General features: G+C 40.8%; 1 protein-coding gene across 6 annotated transcripts in view; it reads left to right on the forward strand.

Moving 5' to 3' along the window:
- The window catches only part of SULF2 (sulfatase 2), a 255,156-nt gene that overhangs the window by 181,794 nt on the left and 45,831 nt on the right, over positions 1-27,531 (forward strand). For all 6 annotated transcript variants that reach the window (XM_030532956.1, XM_030532957.1, XM_030532958.1 and 3 more), the window contains 4 exons: positions 8,023-8,174; positions 12,279-12,448; positions 16,841-16,991; positions 20,045-20,220. In XM_030532956.1, the coding sequence (XP_030388816.1) occupies positions 8,023-8,174; positions 12,279-12,448; positions 16,841-16,991; positions 20,045-20,220 (649 nt within the window). The remainder of the gene's footprint in view (positions 1-8,022; positions 8,175-12,278; positions 12,449-16,840; positions 16,992-20,044; positions 20,221-27,531) is intronic.

The raw sequence follows: 27,531 nt of genomic DNA on the forward strand, positions 1-27,531 counted from the left end.
GCTGCTAAAATATATATCAAAGTGAATGCAAAGTTCTACAAAGTACTTGACACATGATATCTGATTTGGAATGTAGAAGGTTAATGATTATGGCACAGAGGTTTAAGGTTAAAGTCACTGCAGGTGTGTGCAGTTTAACAGGGTGTTAACTGGGTAGCAGGTAGATATAAATAAGTAGCATAGGGGGTATATAAAGAGTTTTGAGGGGAAGAAGTAATAGTATAAACTCTTAACTCCTGTACCTCATAATAGGGAGAAGCCTGACTTTGCTTTTCTGAGCTTCAATCTTCATTGCACTATTTTGTTAACAAAATTATTTAGAAATATAAATCTGAATGCTAAAATTTGGTAATCATGTAAATTAAATTTGAGATGAGAGAGACCTATTAGGCTTTCTAGCTCATCCAACCCAGGGCAAGAATGCTCCTTATAATATATTTTTCTAGAGTTTAACCCCAGTGTAGGCTTAAATATCATAAGAGATTTAGCTTCCACTGCTTCTCATGGGAGAAACTATTCCATAACGTAACATATCACTGTCAGAAAGTTGTTAATGATATTCCACCTGTGCTTTTCTTTCTTAATTTCAACATAAGCACTCTGATTTTATTGTTAAAATGAAGTGCATAAAGATTCTTCATCTCTTCTTAACAAAAACATATCTAAATAAAAAAAACTGATTATATAGCACTGACTATGACTTGAACTCCATTGTCAAGGCGAGTGAATGAAGAGCAATAACTCTGGCCTTGATTCTGTCTCTCACCAATTTTACATTCGTGAAACTCCACCGACGTCTGCAGAATTACTCCCAATCTAAACTGGAGTAAGTGAGATTAGACTCAGGCCTGCTCTACACTACACGTTTAAACCGATTTTAGCAGTGTTAAACCAATTTAATGCTGTACCCGTCCACACTACGAGGCCCTTTATATCGATATAAAGGGCTCTTTAAATCGGTTTCTGTACTCCTCCCCAACGAGAGGAGTGTAGCGCTAAAATCGGTATTACCATATCGGATTAGGGTGAGTGTGGCCGTAAATCAACGGTATTGGCTTCTGGGCGGTATCCCACAGTGCACCACTGTGACTGCTCTATACAGCAATCTGAACTCACATGCAGTGGCCAGGTAAACAGGAAAAGCCCCGCGAACTTTTGAATTTCATTTCCTGTTTGCCCAGAGTGGAGCTCTGATCAGCACGGGTGGCGATGCAGTCCCAAATCCAAAAAGAGCTCCAGCATGGACCGTATGGGAGATACTGGATCTGACCACTGTATGGGGAGACAAATCTGTTCTATCAGAGCTCCTTTACAGAAGACGAAATGCCAAAGCATTTGAAAAAAATCTCCGGGCTACACAGTGCTGCGTGACAAGTGAACGGGAAAGCCAAAGAATCAAATGGATGCTCATGGAGGGAGGGAGAGGGGACTGAGGACTCTAGCTATCCTGCAGTCCACAGCAGTCTCCGAAAAGTATTTGCGTTCTTGGCTGAGCTCCCAATGCCTGTAGGTTCAAACACATTGTCCAGCGTGGTTCAGGGTATAGCTCGTCAATGTACCCTGCCCCCCCCACATGAAAGAAAAGGGAAAAAAATCGTTTCTTGACTTTTTTTAATGTCACCCTATGTGTACTGAATGCTGCTGGTAGACGCAATGCTGCAGCAGTGAAGAGCAGTATCCGCTCCTCTTCCCTCCCCGGTGGCAGACGGTACAATATGCTTGATAGCTGCTGAATACCCTTGGCTGGCCTCAGGTGAGGCCGGCTGGGGGGGGGGGGGGCTCACCTGGGTAAAAATAGGAATAATTCCTGGTCATTCCCAGTAGATGGTACAGAACGGCTGGTAACCGTCTTCATCATAGCAACTGGGGGCTGAACTTCAATTAGCCCCCTCCCTTTCATGTGTAAAGAAAAGATTCTGTACTGCCTGGACTATCATAGCAGTGGGATGCTGGGCTCCTCTCCCCCACACCGCTTAATGTCTTGCCTGGACTGTCATAGCAGCAGGATGCTGGGCTCCTCTCCCCCACAACGCTTAATGTCCTGCCTGGACTATCATAGCAGCTGGAGGCTGCCTCCCCCTCATTTTATCTCACTAACAAGTCACTGTTTCTTATTCCTGCATTCTTTATAACTTCATGACACAAATGGGGGGGACGCTGCCACAGTAGCCAAGGAAGGTTGGGGAGGAGGGAAGCAACGGTTGGGGTTGTTGCAGGGGCAACCCCCATGAATAGCATGCAGCTCATCATTTCTGTGGGATCTGACACAGAACAGCTGTGCTCTCTGGTTCTCTGATACACTGGTTCTCTAGTACACTTGCCCCATATTCTAGGCAGGACTGACTCTATTTTTAGATACCATAAAGGAGAGAGTGACTCAGGGACTCATTCCCATTTTTGCCTTTGCGCCCCCAGCCAACCTCAGCCAGGGGCACTCATGAGAGCAGCAGACGGTACAGAACGACAGATAGCCATCATCTCATTGCCAATTTACAATGGCAGCAGACGGTACAGAACAACCGATAACCGTCCCTGCTATCATGCAAAAACAAATTAATGCTGGTGTGTAGCGCTGCAGTATCGCCTCTGTCAGTGGCATCCAGTACACATATGGTGACAGTAAAAAAAGCTGAATGGGCTCCATGGTTGCCGTGCTATGGCCTCTGCCAGGGCAATCCAGGGGAAAAGGGCGCCGTTGCTTTCCCGGAGGAAGGAAGGAATTAATTATGACATTTACCCAGAACCACCCACAACAATGATTTTTGCCCCATCAGGCACTGGGATCTCAACCCAGAATTCCAAGGGGCGGGGGAGACTGTGGGAACTATGGAATAGCTACCCACAGTGCAACACTCCGGAAATCGACGCTAGCCTCGGACCATGGACGCACACCACCGAATTAATGTGCTTAGTGTGGCCGCGTGCACTCTACTTTATACAATCTGTTTTACAAAACCGGTTTATGTAAAATCGGAATAATCCCATAGTGTAGACGTACCCTCAGTCCCTCTATCCTTAACTTCCAGCGTTGGGCCTTGGCATCGCAGCCCAGGTGGGATGAAATGAGAGGAATGATTTTTCTCATCATTTTAATGATCCAGCTAGGAACAGTCTCTTAATTTCCATTTTAATTTAGAGCCATGGAAAATATTTGAATATCGTTTCTGTTACATTTCATTTTTTGGAAATTTATCCTTAAAATATAAAATATAAAAATGATCATAAAAAGCCTGTAAGGATGGGTAGGGAGGAGTGTTGACTTGAAAGTTTGCCATGGTCATAAATGTACTCTTTTAGACCATTTTCAAACTGAGAAGTCTGTTCTTTTGGTTTTGCTCTGTAGATTGCGTGTTGTCAGGCCAGATTCACTTTTTAAACCATGAATTTGAGGACCTAATATATTTATAAATTACATTGTTATCAAAAGAAATCTTTGTATCAATCCGTAACATGCAGCAAATTATTACATGCTCTGTTCTTGTTTTTTATCCTTCAGCAAAATGTTTCTTAAACTCTACCTGCAACTCCAACATGCACTATAGACTCTTCCAGGTGGTTGGGAGTCGTGGAAACTTTGGGGAGCCGAGAACTTGGTGGGATCATAAAATCTGGCAGGAGATGTTACCTTGTATACAGAACTTGTCATTTAGTTTCATCCTGTCTGCCATGGACCCTGCTTCACCTATTCATGGGAGACACTATGTTGGATAGTAGTTTTTAAACCCTCTTTATTATTATTACATGTATAAAAAGCATTTAAAACCATTTGGATATATTTTTACAGTTACTTCATAGACTGCATGTTGAAACACAGCTGTGCATATATAGCTTTGGTCCCTGAAAATATTTGCTAATGAAATCCTGGAGCAGTCTGGAATTGGATGCACTGAAGGCTTGCATTCTCCACTGAGCAGCTGTCTATGGTGATGGGCTGGACTGAAGCAAAAAAAAGAAAAGTGTGTTAGACAGAAGCTTTACGCTATGAAAGCAAAATCTTTCCCAACAGAAAAAGAGCTTTACTGTAGCCCCATATTCTGTATCACAAAGGAGAAATGTTCAGAAGAGTTTAAATAATGAGCCTTTTTAAGGTTCTTGAGAGGAAGGGAGGGAGAAAGAGAGATGTGAAATGGAAGGTTAGAAACAGTAGAGAAAATTACTTAAAGTACTTTGACATCCATGAAAGATTATAAAACCGTCCTCTTGAACATACAATGGCAGATATGCAAAAGGTGCTGGAAGGAACTTCCCTCAGACTTTCCTTTAATGCCTATGCTGAATGACAATGAAGTAATTATTTGCAGAGTGCTGCTTTCCTGCATTGTTTTGCTGGCTCAGCCAAAGGCTTTAGGAACTGACTGGTAAACTGGAAACTGGGCTTCCATGAATGGGGTGCGGAGCAGTGCCAAATTTAACTCTGTTTGGATATAATATATGGGTGAGGCACAAAAGGCTTTAGTTTGCTTTGTACATACCTGCCTCGGTAGACAACAGTCAATATCTCAATCCATTATCCCCTGATACTGGGCCAGAACAAAACAAAATCTCCTGCTCTGTTTAATTACCCACATATCATTGTGGTTTGCCTTTCACTTTCTAAATATTGGATGTTGCTCAGAAAGCAAAGTCATTTGAGAGAGTATTTGTGCTGTGCAACCCTCTAAAAGGACATGATGATTTTTATCCATTTACAGCTAAGTGGATTTAGCTTTGCTAGTTGCTGTCATCTTAGTTTGTCTGATTTTGGTGACTGGTCTTATTAAAGTGGAAGTGTGATCTGTTGATTAGAACAGGGGAACTGGAATTCTTCACAGTGATGCTGACTTGGTCACAGACTTACAAGAGGAAAGGTGGGTGGATGGGGGAACATCTTTTACTGGACCAACTTGTGTTGGTGAGACGAACATTTGAGCTTATACAGAGCTCTTCTGCAGGTGTGGGAAACTTAGGGCTTGTCTTCACCCACAGAATTACAGCGGCACAGCTGTGCCACTGTAGCACTTTAGGGGCGACATATTTACGCCGACAGGACAGCTTCTCCTGCTCTAGCTCCTGCTCTGCCTCAGGATCCTCCAGTTCCTCCGGGTACTCGGCAGCGGGCAGTCCTTGTAGCCCCTGCCCTTCCTCCAGGTCAGGTTTCTCCTGGTCCAGGGCCTCCCCTGGCGGAGCAGCAGGGTCTGAAGGGAACAGCCAGCAGTCTGCGTCTGCATCTGCCTCCCTCCTTGGTGGTGCTCTGACTGGGCTAAGGGCCCTGCCTTTTGTACTTCCTGTTCCACCCCTCCCCCTTCTGGGGGGTGGAGTAAGCTTGGTCTGGCCCCGCCCACTCAGGCTGAGAGAGTGGCTCTTTACCCTCAGGTTTCGAGGGAAGCCACCCTGGCTCCCTACAACAGCTAAATACAAAATGGAACAGATTGTTTAGCATAAATAACTAATGCACATTTCAAGGGCCCATTCCAGGTGAATTGGCCCATTAACACCCCTCCAGTCTGAGAAGAGGAAGGGGGGAGCAAAAGCAGCTGAAGGTGGTGGGATTGTTAGTGGGTTCTGGATTGTTGTCATAAGGCATAAAGTCAGTCACTATTCAGTCCATGACTTTCAGTGTCTAGCAAAGTTATGGATTTAAGCTCCCAGGCTCGTCTTTTGAAAGTGTTGTGCTGATTTCCTTTGAGCATTACAATTGATAAGTCAGATATAGAGTGATGACTTTGTGAAAAGTGTTCACCCACAGGTGATGTGGTGAGTTTTTTTTCACCGTCTTTTATCATTTTCCTATGTGAGTTCATTCGAGAGCGCAGTGTTTGTCCGGTTTCACCCACGTGGTTGCTATTGAGCCATTTAGTGCACTGGATGAGGTACACTGTGTGTTGTGATAGGCATGTGTAGGACCCAGGGATCTTGAAAAATGTGTTGTGGCAGTTGTTGATCACTGTAGTAGTGGAGATATGACTGCAGGTTTTGCGTGATGACTGAGGTCTTTAATTGATGTGTCTTGCTGTGTGGGGAGCTTGCTTCCGATAATGAGCTTAGAGAGGCTGGGGCGTTGTTTAAGGCCAGAAGAGGGGGTTCAGGAAAGATTTCGTTCAGGATGGGGTCACCCATTTTTCCTCTTAATATTCTGGGACCAACATGGCTACAACACTGCATACAGACTTACCAATCAATTAACCCCTCTGTGGCTTAGTTACTCATCTATAAAATAGCGAAAACAATGTTAACCCATCTTTGGAAAGTTGTTTAAGCTCATTGGATGAATTTCAAAGTATTTACTGTAGTTATTCATTCATGTCTCTTCAATGGATCTTCTATCTCCCCGTGCTGTCTTCTGCGTGTTAGACCATGATTCTTTCAGCACTTCCATCAGTTTTAAAAGATCCCAGATTTTGACTCCATTAGTCATGGCTAGAGAGACACATTAGTTGACCACCTTCATTTTCTGTTGAAGAGGATGATGGATAAATTTTTTCCAATTACATTTTGAAATTTTTCTGTAGCTCTTCAGGTCTGATCTTATTCACTAAATGTCCCTGAGAAGTTGTTCATGTATTCACTGCTTTGAAATATTTCCATCTTTATTGCTAGTCCCGTGTTCCCCATTGTGCTAGTTCCATTGAGATTTTGGGTCACATTCTCAGCTGGTGAAGTCAGTGGAGCAATGTCAACTTATGCCACCTGATGATCTTTGTCCTCAGGTACATCTTTTACCCATTTTTTTGTGTCATACCTAGATTGTGCTCTTTAACTTGTGTGTCTTATCAAGTAGGAACAGTGCTATTTGTGGATAAGAAAATCTCTCTCACATTGACTTAATTCCCTTTGTGACAAATCCTTAGATGGTGCAAATATCTCTATTGACTTCATTGGAGCTGTACCAATTTGCACCAGCTGAGAACCTGGCCCACCAATTTCAGTGAAAATTCTCCTCATCTGCACAAATATAAGGGAGGTCAGAATCTGGCACTATTGCTAAGATTTTCAAAACTGACTAAGGAATATGGAATCCAATTCCCAATAAAAATGTATGGGAATTGTGTATCCAAATCCCTTAGGCTCCTTTGAAAATCTCAGTCTACAGCTTTAGAGGGAAATGCTGATCTCAGATCACTCTACTGTCATCTTCTGCTCTCTCTACATACACATACATGTTAATTGACAGGAGCATCATCATGAGTTGTCACATTCATTATTCGATTCTGGGTTAAAAATCTGTATAATCTAAAGAGGAATGAATGTGATAGTTTCTGCTCTCGCCCACTGTGGGTGTGCTGTTAACTTTTAACCTTTAAAAACTTGCTGTACCAGGTGTGCATCAATGGGGGTATTATAACATCTTGGTGAATTTGTGCTTTTCTGTATAATATTAATATTTTGCATTTTTCTCCTCCATTTTCTGTTAAGTAATTTGTGTCACTGTATCTGAGGCTTACAGGAGCCTGGTCAGTCTGAATAGCTATTCCGGGAGGAAGACTCACATACCTGCATAGCTTTCTTTAATGTCTCGTATACTCTTCATTTCTTCTGACAAACAGGCTGCTGGTCCATTTCTTTAAGTCTTTGAAATTTCATCACTTTGTGAACTGCCTCATTTGTTGTTGTGTCTCCCACACCAGCCTGATGCTGCTGAGCACTTAGTTAGCTGTAGATAGCTTAAATGACTGTAACCAATATGAAGAGGGCAGCTAAATTGGGTGGTTCAGGGAAGAATGAGGTAATGTGGCAACTGGCATTATTTGAGATGTGTGCCTGAATGTATCAACCACTATTATAGATACTTTAAATGCAGTTTCAGTTATTAGTTTGATCTGGTTTATTTCTTATATAAGTGGTGTGTAATGCAAATGACCTATAGCATTAGAGAGCTCTGAAATGCAGGGAAGACTGTACGCAGAATTTCATAAGACATCTCACTATGTGCTGTCCATGTTAAATGTACCTGGATGAAGAAAAAACTGAAGTGTGTGGTAAAATGTGGTCTCTGAGTTGTTTGTATTATACCTACTTATTCTAGCTCTCCTTTCTCTCCTCCAGCTTTCTTTGGGAAGTACCTTAATGAATACAATGGTTCCTATGTGCCTCCTGGCTGGAAAGAATGGGTTGGATTACTTAAAAACTCTCGTTTTTACAACTACACACTCTGTAGAAATGGCATGAAGGAGAAGCATGGATTTGACTACTCTAGGGTAGGTCGTATTGATTTATTTTGATTTTTTTTCCCTTTGGACATGACTGCAAGAAGAATACAAACACTTTATGGATTCAGTCTAATTAAAGTATTCATTTCATAATTGAAAGACAGTGCTAGTAACATCTGTTTCAGCCCCTAATGCGGCTCCTTTGGATCATATCTTTTCACTTCTGGTGGACATGGTATTTAAAATGTTCTTAGCAGCTACAAGAATATAAGTTACACGTTCTAAGACTGTAAAAGCTTCTAAATGTCTTACAAGCTGAGAGGTGGATTTAACTGCATAAAGACTGGTATTTCACTACTCTGCACTTCAGTTAACACTCACTGGGCCGGCCTCTGGCCTGTTACACTGGTGTACAACTAGAGAAATAAAACTGACATCAGTGAGGTTTCATAAGTGTAAATGAGATTAGTATCTGATTCCTTCTACTTAGGATGGGTGAGTGGATTGGTTTGAACGTATGTATTTATTAAGTAAAAGCCTGTTTCATGGTCACAGTGTGATAATTGTGGGGAGTCCATAATGAATCAGTTTATCACACATTAAAGCTGGCCTTGCTATGTGAATGCTGTGGATGTGTAACTGTTACATATATATCTTTCTAAAGTACTTGAGGATACTCTACCTTGACTTAGCTCACTAAAATGTTTGGCACCCATCTCCCCAGCACAGGCCCCACCACTTCCCTTTCTCATCTCATATTGCATAATGTCTACTAGCAAGAAGAATGTTTTTACTTGAGCAAAATGCATGCATTTGTCAAACAGCCAGCTTGTGTGATTTCCTAAAGTGAATTGCAGAATCTCTGATTTATGGCTGTAAATAATTCATTTGTAAACTGCTTTGGTTAGAAAAACTGAAACCTGAAGGAAACAGTCCAAGAGTGAAACCGGGCATTGTTTGAAGGAGGGGGGAAAAGCAAATAGCTGCGAAGTGAGATCATGGATTTAGAAGAAAAAGGTTATAACGATAGTTAATTCTCACTGTAACATCATAATCATTTGTAAGATAGATTTGCATGAGAGGAATTCAGTTCAAATACACCCTGCCCTTTTTGTTTGAAAAATACAAATGTTGCTTATACATGTTTTTGCTTTCCTGGTGGTATGTACACAGAAACATTTTTCTTAAAGAAACTGAAATGTAGATTATTTTTTTGTTTTTTTGTTTAATGTGCTGTCAGAAGCTGAATCTTAATAGGTTTCTCAGGTTTCTTCTTCTATTACCAGCTGATAAAGGGAAGGGACAACTGATTGACAGAATTATGCCTCTCTCCCATTTCACTTTTAATCTGTAAAGGACAAGAGTGCTGATCTTAACAGCTAAACTATTGGAAATGTTGAATTAAAAAACTTTTCAGTGGAATAACATGTCAGTGATTTTACTGGTCACTGTACCCAGTTGCTGCAAAGGAAGCTAAGGAGGGAATACACACACTTAAAAACCCTCAACTCTGTTTGGTATATAAGGTATTTTTAAAACGCTTGCATTTTCATTTTGTACAGCTCTTCATATATAAGGTGTCTGAACACCTATTAGAACTCCTTTTTCCAAAAATCCCTGGTTGAAAGTAAATGTCCCAAATGACCATCACATCTTGTGCATATAGATTATTACTGTAATTCCCTGCCAGTAGTGTACAAAGCAACATGGATTGATAGTAACATTTGGAGTCAAGTGGTGGATCGATCAGTAGTTGAAACATGCTAGTGTATGTTTCCTCCCTGCCTTTTATGTTTTTCTTTTCATAACTAAATTGTCCACTAAGGGACAAGTTGCAGTAACGTGACTCCAGAGAGATTGTTTTAATGATGCTTCCACATCATAAAACAAATACCTTTTTGTTTCTAAAATCTCTGCCACTGGCACACAAGTTAGCAAAGCCCATTGGTGCTTCCATGGGCTATTGACCTCTTAGTTGTACAAATTAAATATTTGAGATCTAAATTTAATGCAAAGTTCATATTAAAGGATAACTGTCGGGTTAAGAATTATATTTTTAAAACCGAGATATCCTTATTAAAAATACCATTAAAGAAAAAATCCCATTTTTATTATTATGTTAGCTTACTTTTTCTTAACTCTTACTTTAGACAATGAAAGCCACAATTTTCAAAAGTTAGTAGTGGGCACACTCTCTGAAATCAGGCCCATTAAAAGTATTTCAAGCTTGGCACCTCACAAATTGAGGCAAACAAAATCATTATTCACTTTTTAAAATCTAAATATTAGCCAGAAAATATACTAGTCAGTTACACTTTTTCTATCAGTTTCTTATCTATTTAACTTTGTATGTATTAGCATAATTTGCCTTATTTAGGTTTTTTTAAAACATCACATTTAGTTTTTTAAATCTGTCTTAACTGGAGGCCTAAATAAAAATAAATTCATGGCAATATTTCCATTTGGTCTTAGGTTTTGCAAATGTTTATTTTTACAAAATTTTAATTTGAGGGCAGTTTTGACCTGTCAAGTGTCCTTGCCCTTTAGAATGGAATAGAAATCCATATTCTTTTCACAGATCAGACCCAAGAACAAAAGGTCTTTCTGTCTTCATTATGTCTTATAGCGGGCTTAGAAAATATATATATGTTTTAATTAAATGTGAGTGTGTTATTACTCCAGAGTTCTCTATTAGAATATTGACTTTCAGTTCCTTAATCAACATTAAGAAGCGTTTTTCAGATATAGAGGGTCAGGTCCTCAGCTGGTGGACCTTCATTGTTTTTGGTGGAGTTATGCTTATCTACACAAGCTTTCATAATTGAAATGAGTTGGTGGTTTCTGCTTTGTCCTCTGTAGATAGTTATTCATATCACAAATACACCACGTAATTCAGAACAGGTGGCAGACTTGGATAGGGTAAACCTAGGATTGGAATAGCAGGAATGCTTCAAGTAAAGACTGATATTTAAAGGTGTAAATTGAAGCTTGGTCAGGGTGGTTCTGGGAGAGGCAGCGAGCAGTTGTGCTAAGTCTGAACAAAGAAATCAAGTGAGAGAGGCCCCTTTTGAGTAATGAAAGCTGACTTTCTCTTGCACCTCCGTGACAGGGGTGAAGAAGATTGAGAAGGCACTGACTGTACTATACTGGATTTGTTATATAGCAAAACAGAGTAGTTCCCTCTCCTGGATTGTCAGTCTCGTGCCTTTGCATTACCTTTACTCTATAAAAGGGAGTTGCACTGGGAAGCCAGGGACTGGGCTGATGAAAGAAAGCTGTGCTTGAAGGGAGAACCAGGGAGGTCTTCCATCCTCTGTGATGTGAACCACACTCATACCAGGTGACTTGACAAAAGCAGGACACTGCATGTGGTTTTACTTTGGATTTTGGAGGTGAAAAGCCAGTCTTTTTTGTTCTTGTGTTGTTTTACAATAAATAATACCATGCTGGTGTCTGAAACATATATTGATATATAGGGTTTTCTTGATATGCAGGAAGTGTCACAAAGACACTGTTTTCAATCCACATGCTTCCAGTATCACAACATGTACCTGATACTCTAGAGGATCACGAAGGATGTTCAGTTTACATTTTCCCAGGGGACTCTATTAAGTTTTCAGATTTGTTTTTTAATGGAGACCTCTATCTACCTACCTTTAGATTCTTACGCTGTACCCATCATCATGGTATCTGAGTGCCTCTCTTGTATCTGCCGTGCTGAGTCAGACCATTGGTCCAACTAGTCCAGTATCTGGCTGCTAGCCTTGGTAACTCTCTGATGCTTCAGAGGAAAGCACACAAAAAAAACAACCCACAAGTCAGTTGAGATTTTCAAAGCATTCTTTCAATGAACAGTGTGCCTAAATCCTCTTGCATGCTTTGAAAATCTCAACCCCAGAACACAAACAATTTAGCTGCCCTTAATTTCTTGGAGTGGCTTGTTGTTTTTCCATATCATTGGCTAGAGAGAAGGGAATGATCTGTTTTTTCATTTATTGTTCATAATTTTAACAACCTAAACGTAAGTCTCTCCTTATTCTTCCTTTCCAGGCTAAATAATCTTTTTTCCCGTGTCCCTCTTGATACCCAAGACTATCTAGGACTCTAATTGGCTGTTGGAATATTTTATTCAACTTTTTCCTCCTCTTCCAGGATTATCTGACTGACCTGATCACCAATGACAGTGTCAGCTTCTTCAGAATCTCAAAGAAGATGTATCCCCATAGGCCAGTTTTGATGGTTCTCAGCCACGCTGCTCCTCATGGTCCTGAAGATTCAGCTCCTCAGTATTCACAGCTCTTTCCCAACGCTTCACAACACATGTAAGGAAAAATAAAATCCCTGTATTTCCTGGCACAAGAAAAAAGAACGGGGAAAAACATATTTTGGGGTCCTTAGACTCTTGGCATGCGTTTATCACAGATAGTAAGAACAGAAGAGTTTGGAATTTTTATATGAATATTCAGAATACTATAAGCACCTTCAGAGTAGAGACCATATCAGTGGGCCTGAACCATAGCTCCTTGAAGTCAGTGGAAAGATTCACATTGATATCACTGAACTTTATGTCAAATTCTATGGCCCTGATTCTCTAAAGTCCCTTTATGCTGCTCTGGCCGTGTGTATCTACACAACCTGTGACAGCAAGCATCCCATCCTGGGCTGAGAGACTCAGATTTGCAGGGCTTGCACTAGCAGTCTAAAAATAGCTCTGTAGACAGTGCTTTGGAGTCGTGGCTGGCGCTGAGGTTCTGAAACCTAGGGAAGGGTGTGAGCATCAGAGCACTATCATCAACCCCACAAGCTCAGGTCAGTTGACCCAGACTGGGAGGCTCTCTGCCGTGGCTGTGTTGACTTACCCCAAGTGGGTGTAAATTTCACTTCAGTGAGACTGCTTGGGAGGTAAGGTGCTATTCAGCATGTTTAAGGTGAATCAGAACATGTCCCTTAAATTGTAAGCTCTTCAGGGCTTCAGACTTCACCTTTTTGTGTATTTTGTGGGTGTTACCATAATACAAGTAATAAGTAATGTTTATTATTATCTCCATTTAACATTCAGGCTGTCAGCGTCTCAGTTTCCCCATATGATTTGCCAAAGTCACCCAGGAAGTTTTCAGCAAAGCTGACAAATAATTTAGGTCTCTTGATCTCTAGCCTTGTGCTGTCACCAAAATTCAACTTTCTTCCTGTGTGGTCAGAGAACACAGTGATTTCAGATTAAAACTAGTTTGGCACACGTAGCTTTCAGGGGCAAAGTAGTTAATTTCAGCTTTGTGGAGGAGGCAAGGATTGACTCTGTAAGGTGATCATCAAACAGCAGTTAAGGGCACCAGCTCCTTGCAGGATTCGGCTTTGGAACAGACTCTGTGTGTGTGTGTGAGTGAGAGAGAGAGAGAGAGAGAGAAAGGGTTTTCTTTGTTTTAGTTTCTGATTACTAGAGAGCTAAGAATTGTATGTTTCATTCTGCTGCACTGTGCCACTAAAGAGAATCTGTCTTTCGTGCCTGAAATGACACAGTATTTCATGTTCAAGTTGTTTGCAATCCCATGCTCAGTTCTTTTCCTTTGAAATGAAAATTACAAAAGCTCAAAATGCAATAGAATAATACTTTACTGAATGAAGGAAGGGGATGAAATCTGTGAAATGCATCTCTGTATGTTTTTTTTTTCTATTTCAGATTGTTTACTTTTTTCCCAAACATCAGTCTAGTTTATTTTCCTGACTGGAAGATCTTTTTTATGGAAATTGCTGCAGGATTTTATATCAGCAGTGAATTTCATTATTACTGTTACTAATAATAATCTGTTAATTTATAGACAATAGTACTTTCCAAGAAATTTATTAGTTTGTAAAAGATTACATTATCTCAATAAATTAAGCAGTTTTTTTCTTCTTTTAGTTGTGCATACTAAATAGCCTGCATTATGTGTATTTATGCAGAGAAACTGTCTTCAATTATTTTAAACACTTTTTATAGCATAAGATTAAACTTAAGCTGTTAATAAAAAAGAACACCAAGAAAAGTGTTTCTTTCAGAAATGCATCAGTATCTCAATAGAGCTAATTAGCTATTAATGGATTTACATTTATTAAATCTTTAGATATTTATAGAATATCTGTGTATTGTATTGAGTATGTATGGCTTGATTTCCAAATAAAAGTTAAACATACAATTGCTTGTCTAATTGGAGTGCACAGTCCCCACATCTGCACATGCAAATCAGGTAACTGCATATGAAAATTAGTCATTTTGTTTCACATTTCCTCCCTCTGACCTCCCAAGTGAGACATGGCTAGAGCACTACGGTGCAGCTTGGACCAGCCTTGAAACTGCTTTAAGTTGCACTGGGGATTGAACTTGGTCCTTGTCCAGTCTCAGGATCAGGATCAACGTAAAGATGGCACACCTATGCCCCCAGCTTCCTCCTGCAACTATGTCAGCTGAAGCACAAGAACAGCTGAGGATCTGGCTCTTAGTGTGCAGTTACAGTCCTATCTTAATTGAAAATCTGTCCCATACTTTTGCGCCCTCCTCTCCTGGAGCAAATCACTGAACTGTATTAATAGTTTCCCTTTTCTTCTCCTAGACTTATAGTTAAACAGGATGGAACAGCTGGACAATTTCATATTGGCTTCTGATGTTATTTCTGTAAAGAGTACATGTTTTATCATGACTGTTTCCCAAGGTCAAATACAATCAGGATTTGTAGAGCAACCAAGGTAGCTTCCCCCACCCTACCCCTTCCTTTTGAATGGAACGTGAAGGGGTTATTTTGTCCAGCTTCCAGGGGATGTTATATCTTGTGTGTTTAACTATGAGAGAAACAAATCTGTTAAGTGTAAGAGGTTTACATTTGTAGTAATCAAAGAAAATCATGGGCTTCGAGTGGATTAAACAGCAGGAGATTTCTAATCAGCCAGGAGATCACAAAGCAAGCTGAAAAGGAGTTTGCCATTCTAGGCATTACGTAGCAACAGTTTCCATAACTGTCAGCATATTCATAGGAGCAATGTCATTATTTCAGCAACAACAACATTCTGAAATTCAAGAGGCTATTAACAATGCACAGAGAATAAACAGAGCAGCCTCTCCTCCCCAAACAGAGAAGCCTCGCTTCCCTGTCTAAGCGCATTTTTCAAATAGGCTCCTACATAAAACTTTCCATCAAAAACATGTTGCAATCCAATTATTATTTTAATGTTTATTTCAAACATGAATGAACTTTTAAGAGCATTTGGCACCAATGAAATTCAAAGATACGCTGGAGGAAAGTTTTCAATTTATGTTACTATTATATATCTTGATGATTTAAGTTACTCTGCTGCTATGTTGTGTGCACAAGAATAGTAGTGGCTTTTGTCAAGACATAAGTATAATTAGTTGGAGATTGAATATTGGGATGCAGAAAGTGACTTGAGCAAAATCTGCAGATCTTTGCTGTCACAAAGCCACCATCTTGGGTTTTACAGGAAGCTTGTGACGTGCTAAACATTAGCACTGATCTAATATTTTGAACAGAAGAAGAAATATGAAGAAATCTTTCATTTGTGTGAAAAAAATCTGTATTTGTGAACCTATGCATGGTCTGTCCCAAGCCAATGTGCCAACTATTGCTTAGAAACAATTAAAAAGGCCCTAGGTCTTAAATGGTGATAAGATAGATAAATAAAACAATAGCTGTTCTTGAAAATGTAAGACAAACATATTCATAGTATGACAAAGACATATGTAAAGAGTACCTACCATACTACCTACTACAGAAAAGCAAGTCCATTGTGGGCTTTAGCACCAGCTGATATGGCGCAATGTAGTTGTGAACAAAAAAGCAAGCTCCAGAACCCCCAAACAAAATTAAATAAAGGACCATTAGTGATGTGCCTGCTGATTGTTAACACTGATACTTTAATGGAACTACAGGATCATTAGGAATTAAAGGGGCACTGATGCTCTCAGAAGGTCATCAAATCTAGCTCTTGGCTTTTTTGTCAGGGTGCTAAATTCTCTTTCCTTAATGTGCACTCATCAGAGTGTAATGTGAAGGTTTCTAATGATCTCAGAAGAGTTAAAGCTAAGTCCAAGTCCCATTCCCTCCACCGTTTTTTGGCAGGTCTTTAAAATGCATCTTTGTATCCACTTCTGCTTGCCATGAGCTCACATGCAATTTAATACCACCAGGTAGGGTACCTGTGCTCCCCTGAGTATGTGAGTGCTGCAATATTAACATGGCCAGGCATGCTGAATTCAACACAGTTGTTAAATAATGTAGTGGAATCTTTTCAGCAAGCTGGACAGTTATTATTAGGAGCCAATCAAGCTGTAATAGCCTGTGTTAGTATGGGGAGAATGAAAGTGGAGCAGTTACATCAGTGGAAACTCAAGTGGATATGTTCTTGGTTCAGATGTTTCCCAATTGTGGTGATAGACTTCTAAGGCTAATCTGTTGGCATTGAAATGTATCCCTACTAGTCTGGAGAATACTATTAAAAACAATGTATATTTTACTCTTTTTAATAGGTTTTACTTCCCACAGAGTTCTTTCCATGCTCCCACCTTTCATATAAAACATAAATGAATAATGTAAATGTAATGTTTTTCCGACATACCGCAGAAAGTTAGTTTTGCAGTGTTGGTCAAATAAAGTTTATTGTCACTCACTAGTTTATTATTTTTTCATAATAATGTGGTGGTCTCTGTTTCCCTTATTGCTCCTTAGCACTCCCAGTTATAACTACGCTCCCAACCCAGACAAGCACTGGATAATGAGGTATACTGGTCCCATGAAACCTATTCACATGGAGTTCACCAACATGCTACAGAGAAAGCGCTTACAGACACTCATGTCTGTGGATGACTCCATGGAGATGGTAAGATTGGTGGTCATTTTTTCAAGCCCAACAGGTACTTGTTTCTTGAGTTAAACTCCAAAATGTTTGTGCATTTTTTTTAAATAGTATATTCCTACTCTGCATATAAGCTAAGCACTGCCAAACTAAACATGGCTTCTATTTATCACTACCTCCAAACTGACAGCTCTCCAAGATTCTCTGGTTTTGTGACATTGTTGTTCCGAGTAAAAAACGAGCATAATGTAAAGTCCAAAAGCTAGCAGAATGTTTCCAGATACCTACTTCTGTCCAGTTAAAGAAAGAAAAAAATGAAACATGAAAAAAAAATTGTAAAGCATGAATTTTTTAAAAATTTAATTTACATTAAAAAGCGTTAAGTCTCACCATATACTAGTTGGAAACTAATCATCTCAACTGCAGGCATAGTGCACTCCTGCCTTACTACCTCTTTGAAAAACTCCAATGAAATTAATGGGGTTACATTAGGGCGGAACCAGAGTAACAGTACCTCAAAAGGACTTAGGTGCCCAACTGCCACTTTAGGTGCCTAAATCCAGAAACAGGCCCCACTGGTATTCAGAAAGCCCCCACTCAGCTGGTACCAAACCTCAGATGGGGGGCTCCTTCAGTCGCTCATGTTGAATTGTTCCATTGTGAATAAATCATGAACGAGTCACAGGGCCACAGAGAGAGTAGGGAAGCCTGAGACTGACTCTGCATCCTTATGGTTAGAGCACTCACTTGGGAGGTGAGGTACAGCCAGGATCCAGCCCCCGTCCTTCAATTACTTTTTAAATTGTCCAGAGTGGAACAGTTTTTTTACATGCAAGACTGAGGGAGCCCCACATCAGAATATCCCACAACTCAGTGGTTAGGGCACTCAAATGAGAGGTGGCAGAGCCTTGTTTAAATCCCTTCTTCCCCTCAGGCAGAAGGAGGCTTTGAACTGGATCCCAGGTGAGTACCCTAACCACTGGGCTGAAAGTTATGGGGGAGCTCGTTTTCCTCCTCTCCCCTCCACCCCCCATTTAAGTACTGAACTCTTGGAGAGGGGTGAGGCTTAGGCATTCCCCCTTTTCCCCCACCCCCATCATCTTCCCTTGACCAGCTTACGTGGGGAGCTGCCTAGTGTGCTGGCTTTTGTGAATCCCATTCTGAGGTGCCCGTTTCTCTGCATTCATTGTACAGTGAACCTAGGTACTTAACTCAGGCTTTGTGCATTCCAGTGATTTTTCTAAGTGCCTAAAAGTTAGGTATGGTAACACTCAGCATTGCCACAGCTAAGTTCCTTTGTGGCACATTGATTATATATATTTTAAAAAACACAGGCAAACTTTCTAAAGTGCCTGCATTATGTAACAATAAGATTCCGGAAATCTCACAGTGCAAGCTATGTGTCAGTGGGCCTTGAAAAGGAACCTATGGATCAGCTGGTAGGTACTGTGGAAAAAGGATGGGTTTGTTTCAAAGTGCAGAAAGTCTTATCTTGAAGATATTACAGTTTACAGCTTCATGTCTCCTGGAAATCTTATCCACAAAAGATAACAATAAAGGAAGTCCAATAAGGCAAGAATGAGATTTATCTGTTAGTAATTTATTATAATTACTAATAATTAATTAGGCATAGTAACCCAGGAAAATATATTCTGTCCTTGTAGCTAACAAATATGCTGTGGTGAGTCAGACACCAGTTTTAGAGAAGGCATGTCACACAGTCACCTACTAGCACCAGTGTATTTATGATCTGCTAGTTAGCAAGGTGGTTTCACTCCTGATGATTTTGCTGGGTGTGCATTTCACTCCAGACTGAAACTTAATCTTTTGTAGTTTTAACCACAATTTTTAAATGAAATTGTATGTACCTAACATCCTTTAAAATGTCTGTTCATATTCTGAGTGCATGGCAGATATCAATGGCTCTAAGAGGTCACTGTGACTTATTTAAACAAAGATTGCAGTCAAAACGTTTATATAAATTTGTCTTTACATGAGTCTATACCATTTCCTCATGGGACATCAGACACATTGATTCAGGCTACATCTCAAAAAGGGAGTCACATTTTATCTTTAACATTTTGTCCATATTTACTATACTGATCTGACTTCATTTACTCTGGGTCCACACTGATGAAACTTCCTTGACTCCAGTGCAGTTTTTCCTGATACGTACAAGTGTGAGAGCAGAATCAGGCCCATATTTTCTAATCACAGATCTCACATGTGGGACAGGGAATGATATTACCCTAAAGAATATCTGCTGTAGTACCATGTTGCTAAATCCACATGAGATGACAGAAACTGACTAAACCTTGAGGATGAAACGTCATGTGATGGCTGGTCATTAGTGTTGTGCATTGATACCCTTCAATGTTCGCCTAAAGAGACCATTTAAGCCCCATAAAAACAGTAGGATTCAGAGTTAAGGTTGAAACGCTTAATTCACCAGATAGCAAGAGCGAATGGCAGTATCTGCTGTTTAGTTGGGAGAGTTTGTGAACATTCTGTGTGAATGGGACTCATTTGCATGGTGCCCAAATGTTTGAGTGGCATTTAACCAAGTATTAAATAAGTGTGAAATTTTAAATGGTGTCATTTTATTGAGAGTTTGCCAAATAAAAATTTAAAGAAGATAAAGGGCTAGAATTTCAAAAGAACTCAGTATACAACAGCTCCCATTTAGGCATCTAAGTAAGTGGCCGGAGTTGGAAATTTCCAATGGAAAATGCCAGGTGCAAAGTACTTCTGAAAATCTGTCAACTCAAATTAGATCCCTAAATGGAAGCTGAGCATTTTGAAAGTCTGTCCTGAAATGCATAGTCACTATTTTCATTCAGTAAAGTATTATTCTATTGCATTTTAAGTATTTATAGATTGTTCTTTCAAAGAAAATGGCCTCCTCTTTTAATCAGGATAGTTGTTTAGTGAGGGTGCGTGGATGTCTATTCGGATGTCCTAGTTAAGAACATGCAATTCTGTTACACAGTATATATGTGTACATTTTTATGCACAGAATTATTTCAAATATTACTTACACTGTGTTGTTTAGTGCAAAATATTCATTTTTTTTTCAGATTTATAATACACTGGTTGAAACAGGTGAACTGGATAATACCTATATAATATATACAGCAGACCATGGCTATCATATTGGGCAGTTTGGACTGGTGAAAGGGAAGTCCATGCCTTATGAGTTTGATATCCGAGTTCCTTTTTATGTGCGAGGTCCAAATGTGGAGGCTGGATCCCTGTAAGTCCTTGTTTTTCAGCTCCTGAATTGTTTTTGGTTTATTGGTCTGATAATATTGATATGCAAAGGAATGTGAGGTCAGTGGCCATGTACCAAAGGCTTAAAAGCACATGCAATGAAGTACAACTGTGCAATCAGATTAAAAAATGTGCTGAGTTTGAGACAGAGAAAGATAGAACCTTTGTTTTATCAGTTCGTTGTTCTTAATAGTTAGGGGAGTGTGTAGTTAACGTCTTTTGAGTACACCAGTGCGGGCTTTGCATGGACATAAGAGATTGTGACATGAGGCACATCCCTGAGCAATGGGTAGGTCAAAAACTGCACTGCCCCAGGAGGCATTGTGACTCAAAGGCTCGGTCTCCACTTCAGCAGGCATAGCTATGTCAGTCAGAGGTGTGATCCTGACAGACGCAGTTGTGTCAACAAAAGCCCAAAACTGTACACTTTTACCAGTATAGCTTATTTTGGCTGGGGGTGCGTGGCAGAAGTGGGGCAGAAAAAGCTGGAATCAGCTATACCAGAAAAGCAGTGTTGCTTCTCTAAACTGCGTCCACACTAGTACTTGGCTGGTATATTATACTGGCAAAGCGCTCCTAGTGTAGACTTGGCCTTAATGAAATGTCTGCATCACAGTTCTTCTCCTGCTTCCTTCTTGCCCTGTGGGTTTAGTAATTTGCTGTTATCTGTACCAGCCATGAATTGACATCCTCTGCACTCACTCAGCTGCAGAGTGAGTGGAGAGATGGAACCAAGGTTCTGCCCATTCCCTGCCCTCCCTGGTCAACTCCTGCATGATTCAAGGACCGTAGCCCATTCTAGGATTAACTGGGTTTTTACGAACCTGGGTCCCTTGCCCAGGTGAGTGGTCCAAGTCACTGTGTAGCCCTGTGGCTTGCATCCAGTGCAAGATGGGTGTGATATTGCATGGAAATGCCTAGTCATTTCTCCTTTCATTTCACTCAGACTCTAGGCCATGATATTTGCCAAGTAACCTTTCTTTTTATGTTCACTGCCACTGTAGATGGTTATCAGAGATTAATTAAATGATAAAATAGAGTCACTGTGCTTTCCTAGTTCAACTTGTAAAGAAAAATGAACATAGTATTTTCATATATGACAGCTATAGAAAGTTTTCCTTTGTTTATCCTTTGGGATTACACAGTTAAGCTGTTTGTTAGCGACACACGAGAATGCAGAATATGACTGTTAATTAAAAAGGTAGCTTTGATCAGATAAGAAATTATGTAAATATACTTTCTAAGCAATTATTTTAATAGCAAATGTTTTCACTTAAGTAATGATTTTGGACAGAGTGCCATAATTTGCTGCCTTTTATTTATATCAATGTGCATGTTTTAGCATAATTAACACATATAAAATCTTCCTCCCACAAGTTCTTTTTCTCTTATACTACAGAGGAAAAGCTGTAAGCAACAAATATTAAGAATGTAATAGAGTAGCAAATCTCTTTACAAATATCTTAAAGGTTTTATTTAGTGTGATGATTAAATTCATAGTATCAAAAAAAGGCAAGAAAGTTTTAAACACTGTAGGTGTCATGCCAAAATCCCGTGACATGGAGTTATTACTTATTTATGCAGTAGTTGTGCATGTTCCGTGTCCCAAAGAGCTCATAGTATAATTTAGAGATTATTTGAAAGAGAATACTTCACAATGGCAACAAGATGGCCTGATTTTCAGAGGTGCTGAGCAGACAACTCTGTGAAATACATGGATTTTAAGAAGAGATCTGGTGGGGTGATATGTCTGTGGAGCAGGGGCACGACCAGAATTTTCATAAGGAAGGGGCCCAGAGCTCTTTCTCCCCCCACCCCTCCCCCCACTCTGTCCCCACCTCGGGTAACCAGATGTCCTGATTTTATAGGGACAGTCCAGATTTTTTGATCTTTTATGTAGGCTCCTATTACTCTCCACCCCCTGTCCCAATTTTTCACATTTGCTGTCTGGTCACCCTATCCCCGCCACACCCTTTCCCCGCTGCCCCCACGCCCGGTCTCTAGTGTTCCCCCTTTTACTTCCAGTCCTGAGCTCTCACAGGTTGTCCCCACAGTCAGCCAGATGCTCTTCTCCCACCACCACCACTGCCCTGCACCCGGCTCTGATTTCTCCTCACTGTACAGAGCACTTACCCAAGGAGCTGTTCAGGCTCTGCAAGCACCATCCCCACCAGAGGCCTGCCAGACTGTTCTGGGAGCCCCAGACCCCATTCTCCTTCTGCATCCCCAGGAATCACCAAAAGCCCAGATCCAATCTCTCTCTCTTCTACCCCTTCCTCCCGGCCCTTCTGGGGATTGGACGTTCGGGTGCCCCCTGCTCCACTTCTCTCTAGGGGCTAGGGTGCCCAATGCGCATGGACACTGGAAGGACTGCAAAGGAGGAGGGCCCAAGCAGGTTCATGACGTTGCATTTGGGTCAAATTTCCAGCCCTGGTCAGGGGCTAAAGTGGGTTTCTGGGCTCCCTTCCTCCGCTCCCACTTGTGCCCCTGCTGTACAGAAGGAGGGGAGGATGCATGGGGAAATAGAAGGCTTTTCCAAGATTTTGAGGTGGTATGAAGGAGGAAGTGTGAAGCCATGAGTGCGGGGAGGAGACCTAAGGAGCAGTTAGGGGAGAGAGGTGCGGGAAGAACATAAGGCACAGGAAGAAGAGTGGGTATGAAATGAGAGATGAAGATCTAGAGACTCCATGAAGTGCACTGGGGACTTTGCTATTGATTTTAGGTGTAAGATGCTTAGATAGTACAGTGATGGAGGACAGGGTATCAAAACTGTAAGATAGATAGAGGAAGCCAAGCCCTGAATCACTTGGAGCATTGACTGGAGAGGTGGCTGTGTTAAGATTGTGCAGCCTTTTTCCACATGAAACAGAGCAGGCCTCAGCACACTCCTGCTTACGTGTATTGGAATGTTAGCTGGCACCATTGCCTCTCTATTACTAAGCCCTATCCTTTCCATTCCAGGGGAGGACCCTCTATGGTGTTATAGTGGGCTCCACAATAAGTTATCTAAGTAGTAGGGTTAGTATGTCTTGAAGCTCCCTTTGGCTCTGATAATTAGGTTGGACGGGAGGAGGAGCTGTGGGTTGCCTCAGTCTTAATATTGCTATTTCCTTTTGAACTTCCTTTTAGTCTGGTGATACAGATGCATTTTAAATGACTAGTGAATGACACCTCACAGAACCTTCTCATTGGGTTTTCTGTTTGAATACCTTTTGATGATAGAAAATATTTTTATTAGGAACACAGGAGTCAGACACTGAAAAGACCTAACAGAGAAGAGTTCATACCACTAAAAGATGAAGTCCCTTGGAGAGAGGATGTATTAGATAGTTAATTGATGCTGTCTTTGAGCATACATAGTAGAACTTTTTTAATCTACACTTTGCTAATGAACACACATCATTTTTCTTACAAAATATTTGCATTCTCTCCCCTCCCTTATCAGCCAAGATTTAATAGCAGTCACTGCAGTGAGGCGTCATTACTAAGCCTTCATTATTATCACCAGGTATATGACACAGTATTTAACTAGTAATTAGTATAAAATGGCATGTATCAAGAAAATGAACAAATGTAACATCCTTACTCTTGTCATTGTCTTTTCTTTTGCTAAGGCAAAATTCAGTAATTCGCAAGTGGTCTCCCATTCACTAGTGTGAATTAGCAAGGTTCTGCTGTCCTTTATTTTAAGCTAGAAATCTACACAAAGCCTTGTAGCTGCCTTGATGGCACTATCCTTATTGTACTTTATCTGCAAAGCACGGGTAAAGTAATTCCTGGTCCTCAAAGCCACAAAAATAAAATTTCTACATAAAAGCATTTGTGCTTTTTCCTACTCTTTTGTAGTGTCTCCATTGTTTTTTTTAAAGTGATGCCAGGTGTACATAAGAATAAGAGAGGATGGGAAAGCAACAAACAGTACATACTTTCATGATATTCTAATTGTAACAAGTGAGTTTTAATTGTATTTAAAATAAACTTTTGTTTTCTGAGGCACCATTCAGTTAGTGAGAACCACTCTAGTGATTCGTACAGTACCAGGCTGAAAGTCAGAACATAAGAACGGCTATATTGGCACTAGCCCAGTACACTGGTCAGTGCCAGCTGCTTCAGAGGAAATGATCAGAACAGCACAATTATCGAGTGCTGCATCCCCTGTTGGCCACTCCCAGCTTCTGGAAGGTGAGGCTTAGGATACTCAGAGCATGAGGTTGTGTCCCTGATCATGTTAGCTAATAGCCATTGATGGACCTGTCCTCCGTGAACTTACCTAATTTTTTTTTTAACCTGGTTATAGTTTTGACCTTCGCAACATATTTTGTCAATGAGTTCTATAGGTTGACTGTGCGGTTTGTAAACTAGTACTTCCATTTGTTTGTTTTAAACCTGCTGCCTATTAATTTCACTGGGTGACCCCTGCTTCTTGTCTTATGTGAAGAGGTAAATAACACCTCCTTATTAACGTTCTCCACATCATTCATGATTTTTAGACGTCTATCATATCTCCCCTTAATTGTCTCTTTTCCAAGCTGACCAGTCAGTCTTTTTAATCTCTCCTCTTATGGAAGTTGTTCCATCCCTGTAATCATTTTTGTTACCCTTCTCTGTACCTTTTCCAATTCTAAAATATATATTTTTGAGATGGGGCGATCAGAACTAAACGCGGTATTCAAGGTATAGGCGTGCCATGGATTTATATAGTGGCATTATGATATTTTTTGTCTTATTATCTATCCCTTTTCTAATGGTTCCTAACATGGTGATAGGTGTTTGGACTGCCACTGCACATTGGGCAGATATTTTCAGAGAACTAGCCACAATGATTCAAAGATCTCTTTCTTGAGTCGTTACAGCTAATTTAGACCCCCATCATTTTGTACGTACAGTTGGGATTGTTTTCCAGTTGTTACATAAGAACTGTGGCAACTTAACTGTTTCACTCCAGGGGGTGACAGGAATGAATTAATGGGAGCACCGCTCTCCAGTTGATGAAAGAATAATACAAGTAACCGTGCTCTTATCTAAAACTACAGTTTATTAGATTTAAGCACACACAGATGCATGCAATAGGTTTAGAACATCCTATATATATATCTGCATTCTGGGTCGGTATTGAGTAATTGACAGCAGATCCGCAGTGGCCAGTTGCTTACCCACCGGGGAGAAAAGGTGTCAGAAAAACGTCTCTCTTAGGATAGCTTCAGAGGACTTCTCCAAAGCACACTATATTATCTATGTCTAGTCTTTTTTATAACTAACTATTACAAAACACAAAAATCATAGTGACCCCTACTGGGTAATCACTTTTCCTACCTCTCAATAAACTCTTTTATCAACAAACATTCCTAACAGTCTTAGTCATAATAAATGTCTATATCAAAGACGCCCATATTCAAGGTTCTCATCCACTTATCCTCTTTCAGTCTCAATTTTTGACTCTTTTTTCTTCCCTCCTCCCATTCTGTTTAGCAGAAACTGCAGCTAGTTTTGACCTTGCCTCCTGAAACCGTGCTTTCAAATTAACCCTTAATGATGTGGTGTTCTATTCTATTAATTCATGGTGGCTGAATGCACATAATACGGTTGCAATTGGCTTAATCACATTCTGGGGTCCATGAGCCCCTCAAATCCAGGGTAACACAATATGCTTTACTTTGCATTTATCAACACTGAATTTCATCTGCCAGTTTGTTGCCCCGTCTCCCAGTTTAGTGAGATCCCTTTGTAACTCTTTTCAATCTGCTTTGGAGTGAGATGACAGGGTATGTTACTAAATTGTTTAACTGCCTAGTGACACTGGATGCCTGGCTGTATCAGTACTTTGTGGAATGGAGAGGCTGGTCTAGGGGATGGCTTTGTTATTACATTTGAACGTTCACAGTTGGAGCTATGCTGCTGTATTTTCCTTTTGCCTCCATCTTATCTATCTTTTGTCTCTCTCTGGCCTGGTCTACACTACGCATTTATACCGATTTTAGCAGAGTTAAACTGATTTAACGCTGCACCTGTCCACACAACGAGGCCCTTTATATTGATATAAAGGGCTCTTTAAACCCATTTCTGTGCTCCTCCCCAACGAGAGGAGTAGCGCTGAAATTGGTATTACCATATCGGATTAGGGTTAGTGTGGCTGCAAATCGATGGCATTGGCCTCCGGGCGGTATCCCACAGTGCAGCACTGTGACCGCTCTGGATGGCAATCTGAACTCGGATGCACTGGCCAGATAGACAGGAAAAGCCCTGCAAACTTTTGAATTTCCTTTCATGTTTGGCCAGCGTGGAGAGCTCACCAGCACAGGTGACCACGCAGAGCTCATCAGCACAGGTAACAATGCAGTCTCCTGAGAATCGAAAAAGAGCTCCAGCATGGACCGCACGGGGAGGTACTGGATCTAATCGTTATATGGGGAGAGGATTCTGTGCTAACAGAACTCTGTTCCAAAAGATGAAAGGAGAAAACATTTGAAAAAATTTCCGGGGCTATGATGGAGAAAGGCTACATCAGGGACTCAGTCCAGTACAGAGTGAAAGTGAAGGAGCTCAGACAAGCCTACCAGAAAACCAAAGAAGCAAACAGAAGGTCCGAGGCAGGGCCGAAAACATGCCGCTTCTACGCTGAGCTGCATGCAATTCTAGGGGGGTCCGCCACCAATACCCCACTCCTGTCTGTGGATTCCGAGGTGAGGGTGGTAATCTCAGCCATGGCTGAGGATTCTGCGGATGGGGAAGATGAGGAGGAGGAAGAGGAGGATGAGCTTGCAGAGAGCACACAGCACTCTGTTCTCCCCAACAGCCAGGAGCTTTTTCTCACCCAGACGGAATTGCCCTCCCAAGCCAGTAGCCCAGACAATGAAGCCATGGAAGCGACCTCTGGTGAGTGTACCTTTGTAAATATAAAACATGGTTTAAAACCAAGCGTTTTTTAATGATTGATTTGCCCTGAGGACTTGGGATGCATTCGTGGCCAGTAGAGTTATTGGAAAAGTTTGTTAACATGTCTGGGGATGGAGCGGAAATCCTCCAGGGACATCTCCATGAAGCTCTCCTGGAGGTACTCCAAAAGCCTTTGCAGAAGGTTTCTGGGCAAGGCAGCCTTATTCCGTCCACCATGGTAGGACACTTGACCACGCCATGCATGTAGCAAGTAATCTGGTATCATTGCATGACAAAGCCTAGCTGCATATAGTCCTGGTTATTGCTGGCATTCAAGCAACATCCGCACTTTATCTCGCTGTGTTATCCTCAGGAGAGTGATATCGTTCATGGTAACCTGGTTGAAATTCAGGAATTTAAT

The sequence above is a fragment of the Gopherus evgoodei genome, chromosome 14 (assembly GCF_007399415.2).
Source record: "Gopherus evgoodei ecotype Sinaloan lineage chromosome 14, rGopEvg1_v1.p, whole genome shotgun sequence".
NCBI classification, from domain to species: Eukaryota; Metazoa; Chordata; order Testudines; family Testudinidae; genus Gopherus; species Gopherus evgoodei.